This window comes from Epinephelus fuscoguttatus, linkage group LG19 (assembly GCF_011397635.1).
Source record: "Epinephelus fuscoguttatus linkage group LG19, E.fuscoguttatus.final_Chr_v1".
Lineage (NCBI taxonomy): Eukaryota > Metazoa > Chordata > Actinopteri > Perciformes > Serranidae > Epinephelus > Epinephelus fuscoguttatus.
The window spans coordinates 2632530-2656138 of NC_064770.1; the positions used below are offsets into that span (position 1 = coordinate 2632530).

At 43.1% G+C, this 23609-nt stretch overlaps 1 protein-coding gene across 1 annotated transcript in view; it reads left to right on the plus strand.

Moving 5' to 3' along the window:
- The window catches only part of yipf2 (Yip1 domain family, member 2), a 57729-nt gene extending 38106 nt beyond the window's left edge, over nucleotides 1-19623 (plus strand). The window contains exons 6-9 of the mRNA XM_049560309.1: nucleotides 5434-5550; nucleotides 5643-5809; nucleotides 18399-18581; nucleotides 18669-19623. Of these exons, the coding sequence (XP_049416266.1) occupies nucleotides 5434-5550; nucleotides 5643-5809; nucleotides 18399-18581; nucleotides 18669-18758 (557 nt within the window). The 3' untranslated portion in view covers nucleotides 18759-19623. The remainder of the gene's footprint in view (nucleotides 1-5433; nucleotides 5551-5642; nucleotides 5810-18398; nucleotides 18582-18668) is intronic.
- The last annotated feature ends 3986 nt before the right edge of the window (nucleotides 19624-23609 follow it).

The window sequence follows — 23609 nt, forward strand, 5'->3', positions numbered from 1 at the left end:
GGCCAACAAGTGCTAAACACCTCTGGGAACTCCTTCAAGACTGTTGGAAAACCATTTCAGGTGACTACCTCTTGAAGCTCATGGAGAGAATGCCAAGAGTGTGCAAAGCAGTAATCAGAGCAAAGGGTGGCTATTTTGAAGAAACTAGAATATAAAACATGTTTTCAGTTATTTCACCTTTTTTTGTTAAGTACATAACTCCACGTGTTCATTCATAGTTTTGATGCCTTCAGTGAGAATCTACAATGTAAATAGTCATGAAAATAAAGAAAACGCATTGAATGAGAAGGTGTGTCCAAACTTTTGGCCTGTACTGTATATATATATATATATATATATACACATATATATATATATATATTTATGATCAATACAGCCTCTGGCCTTGCGAAAATCATTTTGCTTGTCTTATAATAAGTGATTGCTCTCCAAGAATGCCATCAGTCTACAATTTGATACTGACGGATACAATTTATTAACTGTGCTAGGTGAACTAATGCTTCTAGTTTAATTGCACCCTTGGATATACAGTCACTTTTATTTGTGAAGATGAAAGTCAATATTGTTTTAGAAGAACTTGTTATTCTTGTTGGGTTTGTGATTACTTGGGTTAGGTGAAACTTTTTTGTGATGTTCTTCAACTTATTTAAATTGAAATCATCCATTAAGAGGATCTCTTTGTTGCCACCAGCCTTCAGAATCTCAGACAGATTGTCAAGAGACACGTCCTTTTCACTGGGTGGCCTATACATAACAATAATGTTGAATGACATTTCAGAAGAGAAAATTACAGTAACTTCAACACATTCTGGGGCGTTTTTGGGAAGATCAGTCTGTTTACATTGTATGTTGTTTTTGACAGAGAGTAGGAAAAACCCCGCCTTTGCAATGAGCATAGTCTCCTCTGAAGGTCTTGTATCCTGTAATGTTAAAAACGCCTGAGGGAATTGTTGGAGTCAGTCAAGTCTCAGATACTCCTAAGTGATCAAGATCTGAGTCAAACATTAACTTTTTAAGTTGTTCTGTTGTAGATATGGACATTAATGTGCGCACCAGACATCCCCTTTGGCTTAATTGTTGGGTCCCAAAAAACCCTAGCATGATTAACAGTCTGTAGCACTTAAGTTGTTTAAATATTGCCATGTTAACAGCAGATGGCACATTAGCAATAGAATTTTCCATGTCCCTTTATAAGTCAGCCTTACCATCGCTGCAGCTCTGAGACCTGTGCTGCCCACACTGGCCAGCTTGTGTGGCTAGTGGTGGCAGTGGTTGCTGCTGGTTTTTGGGCCATAGGTACTGTTGGGATTCACAGCACAATTTATTTGTCATTTGGTAAAATCTAAACTGGAGATTTAAAGGCTTTTTCCTCTGCTTGCTTTTTGTCTTTAAACAAAGAGAGCTATGTGACACCCATCTCCAGGAGGTCTCACCTCACACCTCAGTGAGACACAAGTCTCACAACTTGATTGGACAGGACTTTTAGGCCCTGTTTAGACGACGGTTTCTCTAAAAACAGAAAAGTCTGTCCTTTGCGTTTTAAAAAACTTCCGCGTTTATATGACGGCGTTATTGAAACGATCCCCGTTCACACGGAGCCGCAAAATCTACTGGAAATGCTGTAGTATGCATGCCAGGCCAGTGGGTGGCAGTGTAAATTTGCAAAGCAACACCACGGCATGACGCCATGCGCCTGCGTTGAAGCACCTTCCTCTACAACGCGGTGATTACAAACCAAATCAAAGAAGACACAATGACAAAAGCATGCACAGATAACTTTGTCTGGATGGACGACAAGGTGGAGATGCTACGGTAACAGATCTACACTTCACTTCAAATCAACAGCGAGCACAAGCAGAGCTCAGCATTGTTGTTGTGACGGTCGGCATGCCTAGTGACTTGACCCGTAATGCGCATGTGCGAAAAGTTCAGAGGAACTGCATATTGCAAGTTTACATGACAACAGAGATGCTGCCGTTTCCAAAACGTTGCACTCTGGAACCCGTTTTCACAACGTTGCATTTTCAGGCACCCAAAATGCCGCTATCGTGTAAACGATCGGCCAAAACGCAACTAAAGTTTACCATTTTCAGTTGAAATCGTTGTCGTATAAACAGGGCCTTACAGTGACATGTGACTCTAATGTCACACGCATCTGTAGAAGGTCTGCTCCCTTCAGACAAGCTCTCTTACTCAGGAACTGCAGAGCAGCCCACACCTTTTTCCTGCTGGGCCTGGACCAGCCCAGATGCTCAGACCCTTGCTCCTTGCCCTGAACCATCAAAGGTGGGGCAATTGATCACAGACTCTCTAACCTGAACCAGAAAGTTAGAGGTGCAAGCACAAGGTTTGCAACTAGCTTTCCAGCAACAAGGAACTAAGTGAGTTAGCGCCCAACATCTAACTTTGCAAGGACCCCGAGCAACTGGCTTCCTCTGATCAGAACCTTTGGAACAAGGACACAGCAAAGACTGCAGCTGGAACCACAGCTCTTCCCAGCCTTCTTCTGCCGCCTAACAAAGCAGCACACCACCAAGTGACTCTTTCTTTCATCCACTCAAGGACCAGTAATGTAACAATTGGGTATAGCTTCATCACAGATTTACAGGCTAAGCAAGACTGTTTAACTTGTTGTATGTGATTTAATGCTGTCATTGGGTTATTGTTGTGATTGTTTGCAGTTAGGTCATTGATTAGTTGGCTTTGCCAAAGCTAAGTGTTTAGTTTGCTAACACTGTTCACAAACAGATTCTTGCACACAACTAAACAATCTCTGCACTAATCCAGACTGTTTGCAGCACAAATCACATTGACATAGACTCATTAACAAATAGGCTTTCAACAGAGCTACACCCAACCAGGCATCTCAAAGTTCCCGCTTCTTTTCCTTTGTCTTTGTCCTGACCACACGGTCAGACAAACACCTCCCCCAACCGGAAGTCAGCTTTGATTTGGCCATTTGTAGTCCTCTGTTGTCAGCCATTTTGGTTTGTAGGCCAAATGGCTTTTTGATCACCACACCTGCCTTTGTCTTTCTTCTCTCTCTCTCGCACACACACACACACACACACACACACACCAAGCTTGTATATAGTTACAATTTGTGTGTTTTGGTTTGCTTTGCTAGTTTGTGAATAAATATAATTCTTTGGAATCATACCTGCTGCCTGTTTAATGTTGCATAAGAGTGAATGAATAGTCAACCTCTGCTGCGTCAAGAACTCCAAAATCCTTCAGGCGTTACAGTTAATTTTGGTTGTTGTCATTAATTTAATTATTAATCAAACTCCAAATTAATAGTTTAGCGTATTTTATGAGACTGATATCTTTAACTGGCTATCATTTTCCCTTTACGGGAATGGTGCCCCACGAGGTGATTTAATGTTAATTAAGTCACATTATTTAACATAATTATGAATTATTATTAATATTATTAATTATTTCTGATAACCAAATGACCCCAACATAATTGGTGCCTCTGTGTGATGCCCTAATATGTTGATCACAACATATTTGGTGCTGCCATGTGAGACCGAAAATTATGTTCCCAACATATTTGGTGCCTCCGTGTGAATCCCGAATTTAAATCCCTACATATTTGGTGCCCCTTGGTGAGGCCTAATATGTTGATCCCAACAGTACAGACCAGCTAATGTCTACCAGTGTTGAGGGTTTGCTGCAATGCTGGGGTGGATTCCCAATGTATTCCTCAGCTGCTGGGCCTTGGGCTGTAGGCACAGACCAACTGATGTCCACCAATGTTGAGGATCTGCTGTCACAAACTGGCTCAGTGAATGTGACAAGTAGGGAGTCCATACAAAAGATTTTGTTACAACAAATGTAATTAATTAAACTAAGATTAACTTAAATAAAAAATGGAGTGTGCATGTCAGCAAAGTCCGTAATGGAAGCCGTGCATGGATTTGTAGGTCAGGTACACAGTGGAGGTGTTGATGGTGCAAAATCAATCAATCAATTCAATCAATCAATTTTATTTATAAAGCCCAATATCACAAATCACAATTTGCCTCACAGGGCTTTACAGCATACGACATCCCTCTGTCCTTAAGACCCTCACAGCGGATAAGGAAAAACTCCCCCAAAAAAAACCCTTTAACGGGGAAAAAAAAACGGTAGAAACCTCAGGCAGAAAAAGCAATGATACAAGGTGGACGTCTGCTGTAGGAAGAGGGAGAGCGAGTGTAAACATGATGCAGCTTTTATAGCCTGGAAGGCCCAGCTCACCTTAAGGCAACGACCCCCCCCCCATGTTAGCTAACTACCTGATGAGTTTGGCCAGGACATCCGAGACAATGGGAGGGGTGTCACACCCACCCTCTTAAGATCAAGGTTCCACCTTAAACACAAATCATACTAAACAAAGTTTGAAACAATACAATATGTAGAGAAAGGAATAACATTTCCCCACTTTTGACTTGTAGTCTACCAACTGTCCCCCTTACACTGGACTGGCCATCATACAAACATACGTTCATATGAACATTGACCTAAATCTCCACCCACCACCAGCCATCTTATCAAATCCCTCACCCAGGAACTTTGGATCCAGAGGAGCAATTTAAGGATGAGGGTCCACCAGAGCATCCATGTGAAGGCTCTGGGATAGTGCTGTGCTTTGACACCTTTCTTCACCAAAGCCCACTCCCTTAGAGTTTGTGCAACATTGATGAGGTGCTGGGTAATTATCTGTTTCAGGTCAGGAGCTGTGTGTTTGTGGGGGAGACAGAACGCCCTTTACCTTTACCTCCCTGAACCTTTTTTTTTTTTTTTTTTTACTTAGCAGACCTTATAGAGGCAGAAAAATGCTGCTTAAAGGTCTCCTTTAATGGAAGGTGTTGTGTCTTCTCCTTGCAGGACATGTTAAACAGTAGTTTGAAGGTAGATCAGCACAGAAGAGAAAGAAGCACAGGTGTTACTGTTAATGTGAACATATAATTTAACATGTACTGCATATTCCTGTTGTAATGATGGCCATCGCTCAACCATTTTATTTTTTCTCTCTCACTGAAACACACACGCGCACACACACACACACACGGTGTGTGGTATATGGACCTGATCATACGGCTTAGTCAGTACCAGTAATATTAGTATTGGGATCTGCACTAAGAAGCAGGCACAAAATTCACGTCAAAATTTCTTGCAACATTTTCTAATTTCATATACAGTATGATAAATGATGTGGCAATGTTGTAGGAGAACAATTCCCCTGCAAAAAGCACAATTCTAACCATACAGGATCATTTGAACCTCTGTTTTTCAGTGCATCATCTCAGCAGTTTGAATACATCTTGGGTGTACACACATAATAACATGCATTTTTGTTTCTTCTGTCATTAAAGGGACAGTTTTAAAGGGTAGGTTGGTAAGAAAAGTCTGTGTATGTGTGTGTGTGTGTGTGTGTGTGTGTAGGTCCATTCTGGATCTGTGTGACACTGGTGTTCTCAGTAGCAATCAGTGGGAACTTGTCCACCTTCCTCAGTGAGATGGGAAACCCTTCCTACCACTACAGACCACAGTTCCACAGAGGTCAGTAATCCACATTATGCCAGAATAGTTTCTTAGGTGTTCTTAGTCTTGATGAGTCTGCTTTCTTTGTCCTTTTTTTTTCTTACCAACAGTCACGATAGCTGCAGTAGTGATCTTCATGTATGCCTGGCTCGTGCCAATTGGTTTATGGGGTTTCTTGACCTGGCGTCAAGGGGCTGAGAGACAGATTGGAGGCTATTCATTTCTGGAGACTGTGTGCGTCTATGGCTACTCCCTCTTCATTTATATTCCAACCTCGGTGAGTTCATCACTCCCTTTTGAGTTTTATTTATGGATGTCAGGGTCACCATAAGACAAAGACAGACAAACTATTTCAGTATAGAGCACCATGTGTATTGGCTTTAGTTTGAGTCTAAAGATGAAAAATGGGGAAAAGGAAAAAATCTGTCTAAATTATCCCAGCACCTTGCTGTCTTTCCACCTGGTAAAAATCAAGATCAGAACAGACTAGAAAATATGATAAGACTTTGTATGAATGTTGTTATTATTATGCATTATAAGGTCATTCACAAGACATAATGCATTTATAAGACTTTTAAAAACATGTATAAATCTTTGCATGACAGCTTATAACAAGGTTTATAAAGTATTATAAGTGTTGGACATAATTTCAATCAGGAGAGACTTGTTTTTTTTTATGGTAAAAGAATATTTATTAACGTGCACATGAGAATAAAAATGTGGACAGTCTTTGGCAATTAGACCCCGTAGAGATGGTATGATTTAAGGTGGGTGATGAATCCATAGTCGAATAGGGAACCTCCCCTGGGGTCTAGACCCTGGTGGTGGTAGAGGTGGTGAAGATGACATGAGAGGAAGATGGAGAAATGCTGATGATCTGGATGAGTAGAAGTATGAGCCTTTGTTGAGCTTGTCCTGGACTCTGGATACGATGGCTGGAGGTGAATTGGGTGGAGGAGGGCGTGAAGATTCTGCCTAAAACGACAGCAGCAGAAGACAGAGCAGTTTTAAAATTTTGTAGTGGCATCCTGATTGGCTGAGAGAGATTGTGGCAATGTTTGATTGGATAACTATAAGAATGAACACCCATAGTTAGCTGATTAGAGGGAGTAGTGGGAGTGGGATGGAGAGAATTGTGAATGGATGAGCACAAAAAAGTCTTCCTGATTGAACTTACGCTGAGCTTCATGTGTTATAAGTTTAGCATTCATAAAGCTTTAAACCTTCATACCAAAGTGACAATAGTGTTTGAAAGATGACTCCACGCACTGGGTTACACAGCACAGATATATTAACAGATTAGTAATTTAAAGTTACTGAAATGGAATAAACAGAATATTAATGTTATATTATAAACATTGACAATATGCTATACCATGACTTTGTAAGCATTAAGAAAAGTGACAGCACTGTATATATGTATTAGCAATTGTATGACACTACAACACAATTACTTGGACTCATGAGCAGCATTTGCTGGCTGCAAGTGTAAGACAAAAAATACAAATATAGTTGTGGTTCAAGTCAGCATGGACCTTTAAAACTTGAATCTGTGTAGGACCCAGACTTTTGACTGTTTTTGACACCTGCATTAAAAATAACTGGTTTATGATGATCAACATTCATTTATATCCAAATCTGTGCTGGGCCACACTCTTTGGAAAGATTTTTGCTTCCTATTGGTCAGTTGCAGAAACATTTTGGGAACATGTTTCAATGGCCTAGTTAAAAACATCCACTTAGTTTGGGGACATTTTTACAAGCTGTCATTGATTTATGGCTACATTTTTGTGAAAAGCCAATGGTGGTGCCCCCTAATGACCAATTTCAAATAATTTTACACATGTGGTTCAACATTATATATCTGATTCATAGTCTGATTTGTGCATTTATAGCGCCCCCCAAATGGTCAATTTGAATGACACTTTCAGGGTATGTTTAAGGCATTCTCAGAACCCATCGGCTGTATTCGGCTTCTGACTTCCGCTTGACGGTGATACAGCCTCTGGGGACAGACCACCAATTTTTTGGCATTGTGGTTTGATTTGGGCGGAGGAGGCAACTTTGGTTTATATATAAGTAAATATGCTGAACCATTGCGATGGATTCAGAGTTTGCAGTGACGCCAATTATGTTCCGCCTCGTTAGTTCACCGCACGGACGGTTTAACCTGGCAACAACTGCAGCCGGCTCAAACGTGATTGGTCAATATCATGCGGACTACAAACAGCCTACAAACGGAAACCAGGGCTCCTCCGCTCTTCTTCCGGAGGCAAGATTTCCGGGGGAGACTATGTTTAAGGTACTTAAGCGGATATCCCACAAGTTTCATGATGATAAGCCTAACTGTGCATTCACACCACAAGCGTCATGAGCGCCAGCGGTTGCTCAGGTCGCTGGCATCGCACTGCCTGGCAGCAGCGGCCAAAGGGACGGGGCCAGCTGCTGCAGATGTGTCCATCAAGGCTGACACGGCTGTTCACTTTACAAGAATGAACAAATATATCATTTATGTCTTCACTTTGTATTATCCATGACTTTCATTGCACAATTAAAATAACGCTAATAAACACAGTCAATATAGCCTTTATGAGTCCTTTATAATTATGATTTTACTCTCCTGTTGGCACGTAGGACCACTGAGAAATGTAATTCGTAATAAATAAGCGGGAGCTCATTAATCGCACTTTCGGAAGCCTCCTTTGTACTGCGTCGGCGTATTTGCTGAGGAAACACAGGGCCCAGAGCCATCGGGCCGTCTGGGTCCACAGAGTCCTGCAAACCCGGCAACTCCACTGTGAATTTCACCGGCTCGTACAGCTCCGGGAGAGCCCAGACCTCCGTACCCGAATCCTGGTCTGCAATTGGCTGCTGCTTCGGCAGCGGCGCTGCTCATTTGCATAAAGTTCAGCTTCTCTCAACTTCTACTTGACGCTCTGGTCGCTGGCATCGCGCCGCTCGCTGCAGCTGACGCCCCTGACGCCCTTCATAGCAAGCGTACATTGAAAATGAATGCCTGCCGGCCGCTTATGACGCTCATGACGCTTTTGGTGTGAATGCACAGTAAGTGTTGTGGAGTATGGTATATTTATGTGCTGAGCCAGGCCAAGTTCATTCAAGAATATTTCTTCAGAATGCAATGAGATATCAACAAGCTTTAATAACTTTTGATAAGCTTGGTCAAATAATGATCCACAGAAAATGTGATAAGAATCAGACCTGTGGTTTAGGAGATGCCAAAAATGCATTTTTCAACTTACGGTTTAGCGATTAATGGAGTAAGACAAGACTCTCTGGGCTCTTGCAGCAGTCTATAAAAATCCTTCTATAGACACACTTTTAATACTTTTTGGTGTAAGTTTTGCTCAGTACTTTTACTTTTGCCTCCCATGGATCAAAATGCCTTCAAAATCCAAAACTGGGAGTACTTAAACCACACAGCCACAACAGCCTTCTCTGCACGTTACACCGCCACCTGGTAGTGGTGACACTGCCCGCCCAGACGAAGCCGAGGGCGCCACAGTCACGCCATCAGATACTACGGCCCCCTCCGATTTCAAAGCCGGGCTGCTCCCTTCCCTTTGCACCGAGATGGCAGTAATCTTCAAGACCGAGCTTCAAGTGGCCTTGAACAAGAACCTATCAAACACATAGACTGTGTAAAAATATAGACATAGTCACCGTGACATCACCCATTGGTTTCTGAGGAGTGGGTTTGAAGCTCAAAGTAAGTGGCTCTGGCTGTAGCCATTTTGGCAGTGCCTGACTCCGCCCAACTCCCGGCCAATCAAAAATGGGCAAAGAGGCGGGCCAAATGAAGCCTGGTTGCTTAAACACACCCACCTCGCTTGAAGCTGCTAAGTTAGCTAAGGCTAACAAGCTACGCTACTTTGGCTAGCCCTGTGGTGTTGGCTGCTCCCACTCATGCTCCCACTTGGTGCCAGCTCCCTCACGAAACAAAATATCCAAAAGGCACAAACATGGCTGAGAGGTCAGGTTCAGTGACTTGCGAATTAGCTGAGATGACGCCTAGCAGAGAGCCAGCAGCCATCTCCACCTTGCACCTTGTATTTGGACTGTTCTGAGTGTTCAGGGTTTCTGTGTATGCACATGCTTCTTTGTTTTGTTTTGTTTTCCCTTCACATATAGTACAGGCCAAAAGTTTGGACACACCTTCTCATTCAATGTGTTTTCTTTATTTTCATGACTATTTACATTGTAGATTCTCACTGAAGGCATCAAAACTATGAATGAACACATGTGGAGTTATGTACTTAACAAAAAAAGGTGAAATAACTGAAAACATGTTTTATATTCTAGTTTCTTCAAAATAGCCACCCTTTGCTCTGATTACTGCTTTGCACACTCTTGGCATTCTCTCCATGAGCTTCAAGAGGTAGTCACCTGAAATGGTTTCCACTTCACAGGTGTGCTTTATCAGGGTTAATTAGTGGAATTTCTTGCTTTATCAATGGGGTTGGGACCATCAGTTGTGTTGTGCAGAAGTCAGGTTAATACACAGCCGACAGCCCTATTGGACAACTGTTAAAATTCATATTATGGCAAGAACCAATCAGCTAACTAAAGAAAAACGAGTGGCCATCATTACTTTAAGAAATGAAGGTCAGTCAGTCCGGAAAATTGCAAAAACTTTAAATGTGTCCCCAAGTGGAGTGGCAAAAACCATCAAGCGCTACAACGAAACTGGCACACATGAGGACCGACCCAGGAAAGGAAGACCAAGAGTCACCTCTGCTTCTGAGGATAAGTTCATCCGAGTCACTAGCTTCAGAAATCGCAAGTTAACAGCAGCTCAGATCAGAGACCAGATGAATGCCACACAGAGTTCTAGCAGCAGACCCATCTCTAGAACAACTGTTAAGAGGAGACTGCGCGAATCAGGCCTTCATGGTCAAATAGCTGCTAGGAAACCACTGCTAAGGAGAGGCAACAAGCAGAAGAGATTTGTTTGGGCCAAGAAACACAAGGAATGGACATTAGACCAGTGGAAATCTGTGCTTTGGTCTGATGAGTCCAAATTTGAGATCTTTGGTTCCAACCGCCGTGTCTTTGTGAGATGCAGAAAAGGTGAATGGATGGATTCCACATGCCTGGTTCCCACTGTGAAGCATGGAGGAGGAGGTGTGATGGTATGGGGGTGTTTTGCTGGTGACACTGTTTGGGATTTATTCAAAATTGAAGGCACACTGAACCAGCATGGTTACCACAGCATCCTGCAGCGACATGCCATCCCATCTGGTTTGCGTTTAGTTGGACCATCATTTATTTTTCAACAGGACAATGACCCCAAACACACCTCCAGGCTGTGTAAGGGCTATTTGACCAAGAAGGAGAGTGATGGAGTGCTGCGGCAGATGACCTGGCCTCCACAGTCACCGGACCTGAACCCAATCGAGATGGTTTGGGGTGAGCTGGACCGCAGAGTGAAGGCAAAGGGGCCAACAAGTGCTAAACACCTCTGGGAACTCCTTCAAGACTGTTGGAAAACCATTTCAGGTGACTACCTCTTGAAGCTCATGGAGAGAATGCCAAGAGTGTGCAAAGCAGTAATCAGAGCAAAGGGTGGCTATTTTGAAGAAACTAGAATATAAAACATGTTTTCAGTTATTTCACCTTTTTTTGTTAAGTACATAACTCCACATGTGTTCATAGTTTTGATGCCTTCAGTGAGAATCTACAATGTAAATAGTCATGAAAATAAAGAAAACGCATTGAATGAGAAGGTGTGTCCAAACTTTTGGCCTGTACTGTATATATTTTTTTTTTCTTTTCCTGGAGGGGTTCTGGCTCTAGGTTTCACCACTCTCTCGATATATACAGCCATTCAATAGATGGCCACTAATATTAGTAACTCAGGGATTTTAATTCTAAAGCCATAGGCGTTGCTATTCTAATTGGTATATTTTTAATTAAGTTAATTTAATTTAATTTTAATTTTATATACTTCATTAATCCCCCTGAGGGGAAATTCAATTTCAGTACATATATATTATTATCAGTACAGTTTTCACCCTCTAAAACTATATCTGATAAAAATGGCAGATATTTGTTGATTTGCAGACTGAATTTGATCTTGTCACAACCACGCACCTTTTTTTATGCTCGCGTTCCACACATTATGAGCACGCCAATAAGGCAAGCTGGCTCCTGGCGCACCAATTACGCCACCAGACAGCCTCACGTATGAAAAAAATAAATAAATTAAAAGATTCCTCAGGCACTTTACACACGGACCCAGCCACAATTATTTTTGTCTTCTGTTCATTTTCTTCTTTCTTACATCCGAAATGATAAAAAAAAAAAAGAAAAAAAGAATATTAAATCACAGTTTCCCATCTCAGGTATGTAGATTTTACTGATGTCACGCAATTATTTTCAATGTCCTGACTATAACACCAACTATTATAATCCAATGTGAAACAGAGCTCAAGCTTTTTACTTAGAACACTGGTGCTAGGAAGAGCATCGTGATTTCCATCAGAGTCTTCATCACTGCTGCTCCTGTTGTCAGTACTCTCACTACTGCTGCTTTCATCACCTGGTGGAGAAAAAAGAAATCACTATATAAGAGTGCAGACATTTTTATCTACATTATATACACATCTTGTACACATGGTTACATTCACAAACATATGGCCATGTGTAAACGACAAAAAACTGAAACTCTACACGAAATTATAGCATTATTACTGCTGTTTTTTTTTTTATAAGATTATCTATTTGGCCTGTTGCTTTAGGACAGCATGAAGCGGGGAAATAGAGAATGGGGGAATGACACGGACCGCAGGCCGGGATCGAGCCCATGACTGCTGCGGCGAGGCAGCGCCTCTGTGCATGGGGTCTATGCATGCTGCGTACAGACTACACTCCTAACCAGGTGATGAAAATGCCAGTAATAGGGGCATCGGTAGCTTCGCGGATAGTGTTGATGCCCCTATTACTGGCGTTTTCATCACCTGGTTAGGAGTGTAGTCTTCATCACTGTCAGTGAGACAGCTGTCGTCACTTTCGACTGGTGGAACCCTGGTTTGAAGTCCACCTTGTTGCTTCCCATAGAACATTGATGCATTCATTTTGTTCTGTGTTGTGAAAAAGCACAGAAATTGAATTTATATCCCAGCATGCTATTTTTATAATGTTTATAGAAATTAACTAGAGTGTCATTTCCCAAAGAAAATGCATGAGAGTGCTGAAATCCATCTAAATACAGCATTATTTATATGCTGCCATTATGGCCGAATGTAGCCGTTATGCCAATGTAGCCGAATTTGCGACAAACAGAAATCTTCAAATAACGTAAAATATATTCGCCACATGAAGTCTATTCCAATATGTCAGCTGTAGAAGCAAACAATAAGCTGGTATGTATTTTTACCTTAGCACAACTTACCTCATATTGGACAATTTCTCCAAATTTGCAGCCTCCACACACAGCGGTTATTAGCCAAAGCGTTAGCTTCCATGAACCGGATGTAGTTCTCACTCCGACTGGTCCTACAAGAAACCAGTGCTTGCAAAGGTTCCTAGGTACATATTGAATATGCACAAACTGGCATTGGGGGAATACATACACTATCTCGGCTGCAGTCTGAATGGAAGTGGTATGATGCGAATTCGCGACAATTTGTGTCATTCCATAAGTTGTAAAGAAAGCAAGGGAACAACATTTAATAAAGCCCTGGAGAGTGGGAGTGGATGAACCCGGTTAAAGAGTACCTGCCTGGACGGGATGCTCTTAAACTAAAGTGAGCGCGTCCACAAGGAGGCAGGGATCATTTCATTGGTCAACAGTAAACCTGGCGTTCTGTTGGTTTGGGGATTTTGATAGGGTTGTTACACAAAAAAATCCAAGAACAGGGCAGAAATCTGAGAGCAGAAATTCGGCAAGCGCACAGAAGCAGTTTGAGCGTGAGGAGAAAAGCCGAAGCTCGAGCAGGAAATCTGTGCAAGCAACATGGTATCTCAGTGCGAGCAACATGGTATCTGAATGCGAGCACACAGTTTGAGCAGAAACAGTCGATCTAAGCCCAAGCAGAGGCTATCTGAGTGCGAAGGCAGGGTTTTGAGGGACAATATTACAAAATCTGAACGTGAAATCAATAACTAATGCTCTCAAACTGATATACCACTCTCTTGAACAAAGATAGGGAAAAAGCTCCATACCTGCCTTGTAGCAATAATGCCTTCTAACGTAAAAAATGTTTTGAAAAGAAAACAGGGCAATGTCAATCGCTCTTTTCCTTTCTATTCAAAAATGAATCATTTTCCTAGTGATATAATAGTATTTAAATTGCTAGGACAGCAATTTCTTAATTCACCAAGCATTATTGTTTGAGGATACATGGTTAAAAATGTCAAACTTGATGCAAGCCATCTTTTCATAGTTGTCCAAAAAGTTGTCGCATGAGCATAGAACCAAAATAAATGGAACATATCTTCAATTTCAGATTTACAGAAACGACAGTTTCTGTTCCCTTCCATACCCCAACCAAAGAGCATTTTTCTTGTTGGCAGTATTTTGTATGATAAAATATTGTGACGTGGAATCTATAACAGCTTTATAAATTACATCACATACCTGTCTCCATGGCAATTGGATATCAAATATTTCCTTCCAGTACAACTGAAACTTTTCTGGCTTGTCATTTAAATCATATTCCCTAAAAAAAATGTACATTAAAGCACTGACCTTTTTTCTTTCAGGCTAATGACAGTTTATAATGGCAGGTTTTCACACCAAGTTTCCTTCCAGCATTTCTCACTTTTTTCTCCAAGCCAAAGGCACTGCAGCTACTAATTGATAATATTAGCATCCTGAACGGAATACTCCAAATGTTTCACAAAATATTTCATATGAATAGATATTACCATTCACATCTGTTATATCATTTATAAAAATAATGCCCTTTTGAACAAATTCTTCCCAAAACAAATGGAAAAAGTTTGTATTTAAATATTGGATGAATCTCACAAATTAGTTGTGAGGAACTCCACTCAAGGATTCCAATATATTGTCTTTAACCATGATGCTATTAACAGCAGCTTTAATACTTTAAGGTTATTTAACTTAACACCTCCTTCATCCAGACAATTATACAAATATTTATGGGGTTTTTTTTTCCATATAAAATCAAATACAACTTGATTATACCTTTTATAAAAAACTTCATCAGGAGATGAAAAAGACATCAACAGGTAAGTATACTGAGAAGTACACAATGAATTGACAAGGGTGATTTTACCAAACAAGAATACTGTTGTCTCTCCATTTTTTTAAGCTTGTGTTCAAAATTAGTTTTAATAAGTTCATCCATCTGTTTTGGAATATGAATACCAAGTATATGTACATGTATGCTTTGGTGTACTTTTACAGAGTTTTGCAATATGTATACCTGTATGTATCAAAATGTATAATTTTCAGCCGCTGCCGCGGTCGGAGGTATGAATGTTCAGATGCATTGTGTTTGTGTGTTTTTACATCTATTGTTGCTTTTAATTTGCAGCTATACTTTTAATGAAGCTGACATGTCATGACAGTCAAGCCAGATTGGCAAGCTGATCTGAGGTGCTCAATTTTCCGCCTCGTAGGTAGACATATTGGCTGAACCTTTTTGGTTTAAAAAGAACGAGGCACCCTTCCACCATGGGAGGGGCTGTTGATGACTTGTGGGAGGAGATGTTGATGACGCCGCACGTGCGACCCACTGGCGGTAGATAAACAGGAAACAGCTGATAGCAGGAATGAGCAGCTAGTAGCAAGAGGGAAATGCAAACCTGACGAGAAGTATTGCGCGCCCTCCTTGCTGTTACTGATACTTCTTTAGACAATTCCTACAAGTTTCATGATGATTGGCTCAACGGTTATGAAGTTAGGTCTATTTATGTGCTGAGCCATGCCCCCTCTAAAGTTTATTGGTCAATATCTTTAAAGCGCAGTTAGAAATCAACAAGCTTTTGATAACTTGAGAGGCTGGACCAATGAAGATCCACAGAAAGTTTGGTTCAATTTTGACCTATGGTTTAGATACAGATGTCTAAAATGTGTTTTTCAAAATATTCAAAATGACAGAACATTTTACCACTGTGACCTTAATGGTTCTTGTGTGTCTTTCATAGACCACATTGAGCTGCACTTGTGTGTCAAATTTCAAGTCAATCAGACTTGCGGTGTGAGGGGCCGGGATCACAGCACGCACATTTGGACAATCCGTGTCATATTTCTTAAGCAGCACTTGTACACAACTTCCAATCATTGGTGAAAATTTCATGTGTCTACAATGTATCATCTCATGGGAATTAGCGAAAACATTTCTGATTTAAAAAAAAAAAAAAAGATTTAAAAAAAAAATAAAATAAAAAATAATAGGGTCTCAGCCCTTCAGGTTTGAACTCCTAACAAATATCAAAGCCATGTTAAGCCCTTTATTTTCTAAAACACACAGTATTGGGCAATCAGCCAATCAAATGTAGTCACAATGTACAACAAAGAATGAAGTAGGGTGTTGCTGTAAGTGAGCATGTTAGCTCAGCCAACCTACACTGCAAAAAAAGTGTTTTAGTTCTAGCCATTATTTAACACCATATCTCAGGAACAAAGGAGAAGACATTTGGTCAGATACTTAACAGGTGACACTAATCTTGGGTGTTCACATCGAAACTGTGCTGATTGTATAGATCCTCTGTGCTGCCGGGGTAAATATGTATGTGAGGCACCCTTGTTTTAGAATATGTAGCTTCCTTGCAACAACATCCATATTTGAAGCATTGTCTACTGTCATGGCAAAATATCTGGACAGACATGGTTATAAACTAACTGCAATTGACTGCTTCACAGAAGGTGGTAATTCTAGTTTGTATCTGTAATTTATTCAGTCTGTCTTTGGAGCAATATTCATATGTGCTTGGACGGAGACGGATGGAATTTGTGGTGGCATGTCATTGAATCACACGGCAAAGTGGGAAAAAATTAGTGTGTCCACCCAGGTGTCATATTTCCATCACTACTGATCAGAAGCTGAAGCAGATAAATACCTGTAAATAAATACCTCTGCACAGTCATTTGTCCCAGGAATGAATGCTGATTGTTACCTTTGCCACTAAAGACAAAAGACAGATGGTAGTGGGTGTCTTTGTCCAGTGAGAAAGGGGCTTTAGGACGTTCTCATACCTATAGTTTAGATCATTTGATCCAAACCAAGGAAAATAATTTAGTTGTGCTAGGGCTTATGTTTACACAGACTTAAATGAATAGAGCTGTAAACATGTAGTCATGTGGACCGACAGGCAACTCAGTGATTGGATAGTTTTGGTGATGTCATTTAAGTGACTATGTTTGAGTCCAGTATGTAGTTGTTATAATGCATTCATGGAAATGCCCCCATGTTATCAATGGATCATCCATAGGCTATGCATTTCGCTATACATTGCTCCTACAGTGCATGTCAAGGTCTTCACAGTTAGCAGTCAGCAGGTGAATTTGTAGTTAAACTTCGGAATTCATACTAAAATCAGACTGGTCCGTTTCTTTAATACTACACCACAGTTGGATTGTAAGCTGACTGAGACCCTTCTGTAAAGGCGGACTTGGTCCAGTTGTTTAAAGGGATAGTGCACCCAAAAATGAAAATTCAGCCATTATCTACTCACCCATATGACGACGGAGGCCCTGGTGAAGTTTTAGAGTCTTCACATCCCTTGCGGAGATCAGCGGGTGGAGCGGCTAGCACACCTAATGGCAGACGGCGCCCCAGACTAACGTCCAAGAACACAAAATTGAATCCACAGAGTACCTCCATACTGCTCATCCATAGTGATCCAAGTGTGCTGCAGCCGCGACATAAAAAGTTGTTTCGAAAAACGTCATATGAACTCTGTTTTTAGCCTCGCTGTAGCCTGTAGCTCTGACTGTTTCTCTGTGCTCCGCGTTCACATGTGCACGCTCAGGGTGATTGGTGATGCACGGTCTCTGAAGAGCAGCAGTCTCGTCATTACTGATGTCCAGATTCTCAAGTGTAGGCAATCGCCAATTCCCAGTCTGAGCAGCAAAGACTTTCCTCACCCAATGGCATTGCTTTGCATTTGAAACAACTACACCACCAGGTTTCCAGTGCTCGACTCCGGGATTCTGCGGCTGGCTGAGGGTTAGGCTCATGAGCTGCGGCGGCTGCTTCGTCCAGTAGCCTGAGTTCCATGCGTATACTTGGGCTCAAACAAGCACGGCTCAACAAAGAAATGCTGTTCCTCCTCAATTTCAAAGTCTTCAGACATGTTGGGCTGTCCTTTGCTAAAAGACCGTAGTGCAAATTATCTTTTAGCTACTGTGGTTACTGTTGTCTCTCCCTGCGGTGCACGTGTCACGTGATGTAAACACGGGTGAGCAAAGCTCATGCTTTCGCTGGTCTTGCACAGGTGCGCACACGTGAGCGCGGAGCACAGAGAAGCAGTCAAAGCTACAGGCTACAGTGAGGCTAAAAACAGAGTTCATATGATGTTTTTCGAAACAACTTTTTATGTCGCGGCTGCAGCACACTTGCATCACTATGGATTAGCAGTATGGAGGTACTCTGTGGATTCAATTTTGTGTTCTTGGACGTTAGTCTGGGGCGTCGTCTACCATTAGGTGTGCTAGCTGCTCCACCCGCAGATCTCTGCAAGAGATGTGAGGACTCTAAAATTTCACCAGGGCCTCCGTCGGCATATGGGTGAGTAGATAATGGCTGAATTTTCATTTTTGGGTGCACTATCCCTTTAATCTGCAAAAGAGTTTGACTGAAATAAACTAAACATGTTAGGTCTGACAGCACCCTGAGATGTCAGTAACCAACATGTAACCTTTTCACCTCCAGGTATTGTGGATCATTCCATTTGAGTGGTTGCGCTGGACACTGATCCTGGTTGCCATGGTGATCTCTGGCTCCGTACTGGTCCTCACCTTCTGGCCTGTTGTCTGTGATGACACCAAGGTGATGGCAGTGGCAACAGTTGTGACCATAGTGGTTTTGCACACGCTGCTGGCTATTGGCTGTAAGGTTAGTGAGCCAGATGAATGGGGTCTCATATCAGTTGTACACTTTAACCTTGACAGAATAGTTAATCTTTTTTCTCTTTTCTTTCAGATGTACTTCTTCCAGACAGCATTTTATGTACCAACACCGCCCCCCACAACACCCCCATTTCACATAACAATGACAACCAAACACTACTGACCAATAGGAAGGAGGAAAAGTACTGGCCAGGATAAAGGAAATGAATGATGTTTCTGTAGTGTTTGGAATCACACGCATTTATAAAACCACATATAGACAAGCTGTTGGAGGCAATGTTGATTCTTGCCATTGTGTGATCAGTGCTTGCATGATGAAGTGCTGTAATGGGGTGTGTGTATTGTTGTTTATGTAATTTATCTTGATGGTGTTCCACTGTGACTGTAGTAGCATTTGTTCACTGCAATAATTGTACATTTTTACTGTGATGTTTCAGGATGTGGTGCATTGTATACGTCTAGCATGACTTTTTTTTTTTAAGTCTCTTTATTGAGTTTTTGAGGACAGATAATGTGCATATTCCAGAGGCAGCAATCTAAATGCCACACAAAGGCAACATTAAGTAATGTCCAGTGGAGACAAATATAGAGAACAATAAAGTGACAAACCATAAATATAAAAAACAAAACAAAAACAAACAAACAAAAAACAACACATACACACTTTGGCAACCGCAGTCTTATCTAAAAATGAGGATGTGATGCACCATGGATAGGCCCTAATCACCTCTAACGTCAAGCAAACAGGTTATGAGTCAATTCACTTCTGCTTGGTTGCAGACCATTTGTCGAGAAATGGTTTCCAGATTATCAGGAAGATTTTTTTCCTTGTTGGCAAGTTTATATCGAAGGCTTACTATATGAATCACATTGCCAAGTTCCCTTAGCCATTGGTAGCCATAAATCTCCAGTAGTGGCAATATTTTTGTCTTTCCAGAAATTGGATCAGCCAGACCTGGAGGAAAAGCATGGTTTTTGCAGATAGGGCTATCTATGTATACTGTGGATTAAATTCAGAAAGGACTCAATTTGCTTCCATATTCGTAACGTACTTAGAATAATCTGGCTAGTTAAAGTAATATAATGGTATATGGACAGGTAAGCACTGAAAGATGTACAAGAATCTGGGGAGCGAAACCATTTTTAGGGCATTGATGCGACTGACTAAAGAGATTGGCAGTGTATTCCAATATTCAATATTTCTCTTCAATTGTTAGGTCTTTTTTTCCCAATTGGACTTTAGGAGATCACCATATTTTCGGGTAGCAATAATACCCAGACTCTTAATTTGGTTATTTACAATTCTGAATGGCATTGTACTTAGAAACTGAGTCTACATTATCTGATATTGGAAGTAATTCACTCTTATCCCAGTTAATAGAGTACCCTGAAAAACCTCCAAAAGTTTCAATTAAACACAGAAGAGGAGGGAGAGACATTTTGGGGCGTGACATGAACAAAGTTATGTCATCTGCAAAAAGTGACAGATGATGTTTCGTTTCATGTATTTGAATAGGTTATAATCAGGGTTTGTTCTGATCTCACTGGCCCAGACTTCGATGCATAGATTAAATAAATGCAGAGAGCACGAGCAACCTTGTCGGACGCCTCTGTGTAGGTAAAATGGCTGTAATATCTCCCCATTGGTAATAATGGAAGCCTGCGGTTGGGTATAATGATCTTAATCCAATTTATGAACGAGTCACCAAATCCAAAGCGGTGTAGAGAAGACAGCATGAATTTCCATTCAGTATGGTCAAATGCCTTTTCCGCATCTAAGGCGTAGCATGGCTTTCTTAACACAGTGATTTCCCTTGTAGATTCAAATGCAAGTTCAAAAGAGGAAGATATTAAGAATTATTCATTAGTATAAGGGAAAAAACTGTAAGACTTCTACACCAAATACAATCATTAAACCGTGCTGCCACCAGTCATTCTTTCTTATGAGATATTAGCTGGACAGCAATGCTTAGAGACTTAAGACCAAGCTGTGGCATCACATCAGTACTTTTTAGTTGAGTAGAAATTCATTGTTGGTTTACAAAATAAAGGTGCTCATCAAAAAGTGATAAGCACACCTAGTTTGCGAAACTGTCTGGAGCTTACTAAAGATGTTGAAACTAACATTTTTGAGGACAGTAAAATTAGGGCTGCCACCATAATTGTCATTTTTTTCATTTGATAAAGCTGATGATTATTTATTTTTGATTGTTAAGTTTATGAAAGATCATCACGATTTCCTAAAGCCCAAGGCCCAAGCCCAACAGAGGATATTTTCAAATTTAGAATATATAATTTACAACTATATAATTAGGAACAGCAGACATTTTGACTTGTCAGAAAAGCACAGACAAAAGACCCTTCATGATGGATACAAACAAGGACACATGTACCCGGCCTGGAGGGTTACCGGGGCCCCGCCCTGGAGCCAGGCCTGGGGTTGGGGCCCGTGGGCGAGCGCCTGGTGGTCGGGCCTTCGCCCTTGGGGTCCGGCCAGGCCCAGCCCGAACCGGCTACATGGGCTCGTCCCCCTGCAACCCCACCACCCACAGAGGGATCCAGAAGGGTTCGGTGCAATGTGGATTGGGTAGCAGACCAAGGCGGGGGCCTTGGCGGTCCGATCCTCGGTTATAGAAGTTGGCTCTTGAGACATGGAATGTCACCTCTCTGGTGGGGAAGGAGCCGGACCTTGTGGAAGAGGTTGAGCGCTACCGGCTAGATATAGTCGGCCTCACCTCGACACATAGTTCCAGCTCTGGAACCCTAGTCCTTGAGAGGGGTTGGACTCTCTCCTTCGCTGGAGTTGCTCCGGGTGAGAGGCGGAGGGCCGGGGTGGACTTTCTGATAGCCCCCAGACTCTCTGCTTGTACGTTGGGGTTTACCCCAGTAGACGAAAGGGCCTTCGGGTCGGGGAATGGGTCCTGACTGTTGTCTGTGCATATGCGCCAAACAACAGTTCAGAGTACCCGCCCTTTTTGGAGTCCCTGGGATGGGTGCTGGACAGGGACTCCATTGTTCTGCTCGGGGACCTCAACGCTCATGTGGGCAATGACAGCGGGACCTGGAGGGGCATGATTGGGAGGAACGACCTGCCCGATCTGAACCTGAGTGGTGTTCAGTTATTGGACTTCTGTGCGGGTCGCAGTTTGGCCATAACTAACACCATGTTCAAACATAAGGATGTCCATCGGTGCACGTGGCACCAGGACAGCCTAGGTCGCAGGTCAGTGATCGACTTTATAGTCATATCATTTGACCTGCGGCCATATGTTCTGGACACTCGGGTGAAGAGAGGAGCAGAGCTGTCAACTGATCACCACCTTGTGGTGAGTTGGATCAGATGGTGGGGGAAGACGCCGCGCAGACCTGGCAGGCCCAAACGAACAGTGAGGGTTTGCTGGGAACGCCTGGCGGAAGAACCTGTCCAGATGATCTTCAACTCCCACCTCCGGGAGAGCTTCGACCGTGTCCCGAGAGCAGAGGGGGACATTGAGTCCGAATGGGCCTTGTTCCGCTCTGCCATTGTCGAGGTGCCGGTTGTGAGCTGTGGCCGCAAGGCCGCTGGGGGCAGTCGCGGCGGTAATCCCCAAGCCCGCTGGTGGACACCAGAGGTGAGGGGAGCCATCAGGCTGAAGAAGGAGGCCTACAGGGCATGGTTGGTCTGTGGGTCTCCGGAAGCAGCTGACGGGTACCGGCGGGCCAAGCGGAGCACAGTGGCGGCAGTCGTGGAGGCAAAAACTTGGGCGTGGGAGGAGTTCGGTGAGGCCATGGAGGAAGACTATCGATCGGCTCCAAAGAGGTTCTGGCAAACCGTCCGGCGCCTGAGGGGGGGGAAGGCGGCAACTTGCTCACACTGTTTACAGTGGGGGCGGGGGGCTGCTGACGTCAACTGGGGACATTGTCGGGCGGCGGAAGGAATACTTTGAGGAGCTCCTCAATCCAACCAACACGTATTCCAGTGAGGAAACAGAGACGGGGGTCTCGGGGGCGGGTCGTCCAATTTCTGGGGCAGAAGTTGCTGAGGTAGTGAAACAACTCCAAGGCGGCGGAGCCCCGGGGGTGGATGAGATTCGTCCTGGATATCTCAAGGCTCTGGATGTTGTAGGGCTGTCCTGGCTGACACACCTCTGCAACATTGCGTGGACATCGGGGGCAGTGCCTCTGGAGTGGCAGACCGGGGTGGTGGTCCCTATTTTCAAGCAAGGGGACCAGAGGGTGAGTTCCAACTACAGGGGGATCACACTCCTCAGCCTACCCGGTAAGGTCTACTCCAGGGTGCTGAAGAAGAGGGTCCGGTCGATAGTTGAACCCCAGATTGAGGAGGAGCAATGTGGTTTTCGTCCCGGACGCGGAACCGTGGACCAGCTCTTTACCCTCACTAGGGTGCTGGAGGGGGCATGGGAGTTCGGCCAGCCAGTTCACATGTGATTTGTGGATTTGGAGAAGGCTTACAACCGTGTCCCCAGGGGCATCCTGTGGGGGGTGCTCCGGGAGTATGGGGTTGGTGGCCCCTTGCTAAGGGCCATCCAGTCCCTGTACCGAAGGAGCATGAGTCTGGTTCGTGTGGCTGGCAGTAAGTCGGACCTGTTCCCGGTGAGGGTTGGACTCCGCCAGGGCTGCCCTTTGTCACCGGTTCTGTTCATAACTTTTATGGACAGAATTTCTAGGCACAGCCGAGTGGTGGAGGGTGTCAGGTTCGGTGATGGGAGGATCTCGTCCCTGCTTTTTGCGGATGACATGGTCCTCCTAGCTCCATCAAACAGTGACCTCCAGCTCTCGCTGGGACGGTTCGCAGCTGAGTGTGAAGCGGCTGGGATGAGAATCAGCACCTCCAAGTCTGAGGCCATGGTCCTCAGCCGGAAAAGGGTGGATAGCCTTAGGGATAGGGTGAGGAGCTCAGACATCCGGGAGGGACTCGGAGTAGAGCCGCTGCTCCTCCACATCGAGAGGAGCCAGTTGAGGTGGTTCGGGCATCTGGTAAGGATGCCTTCCAGACGCCTCCCTTGGGAGGTGT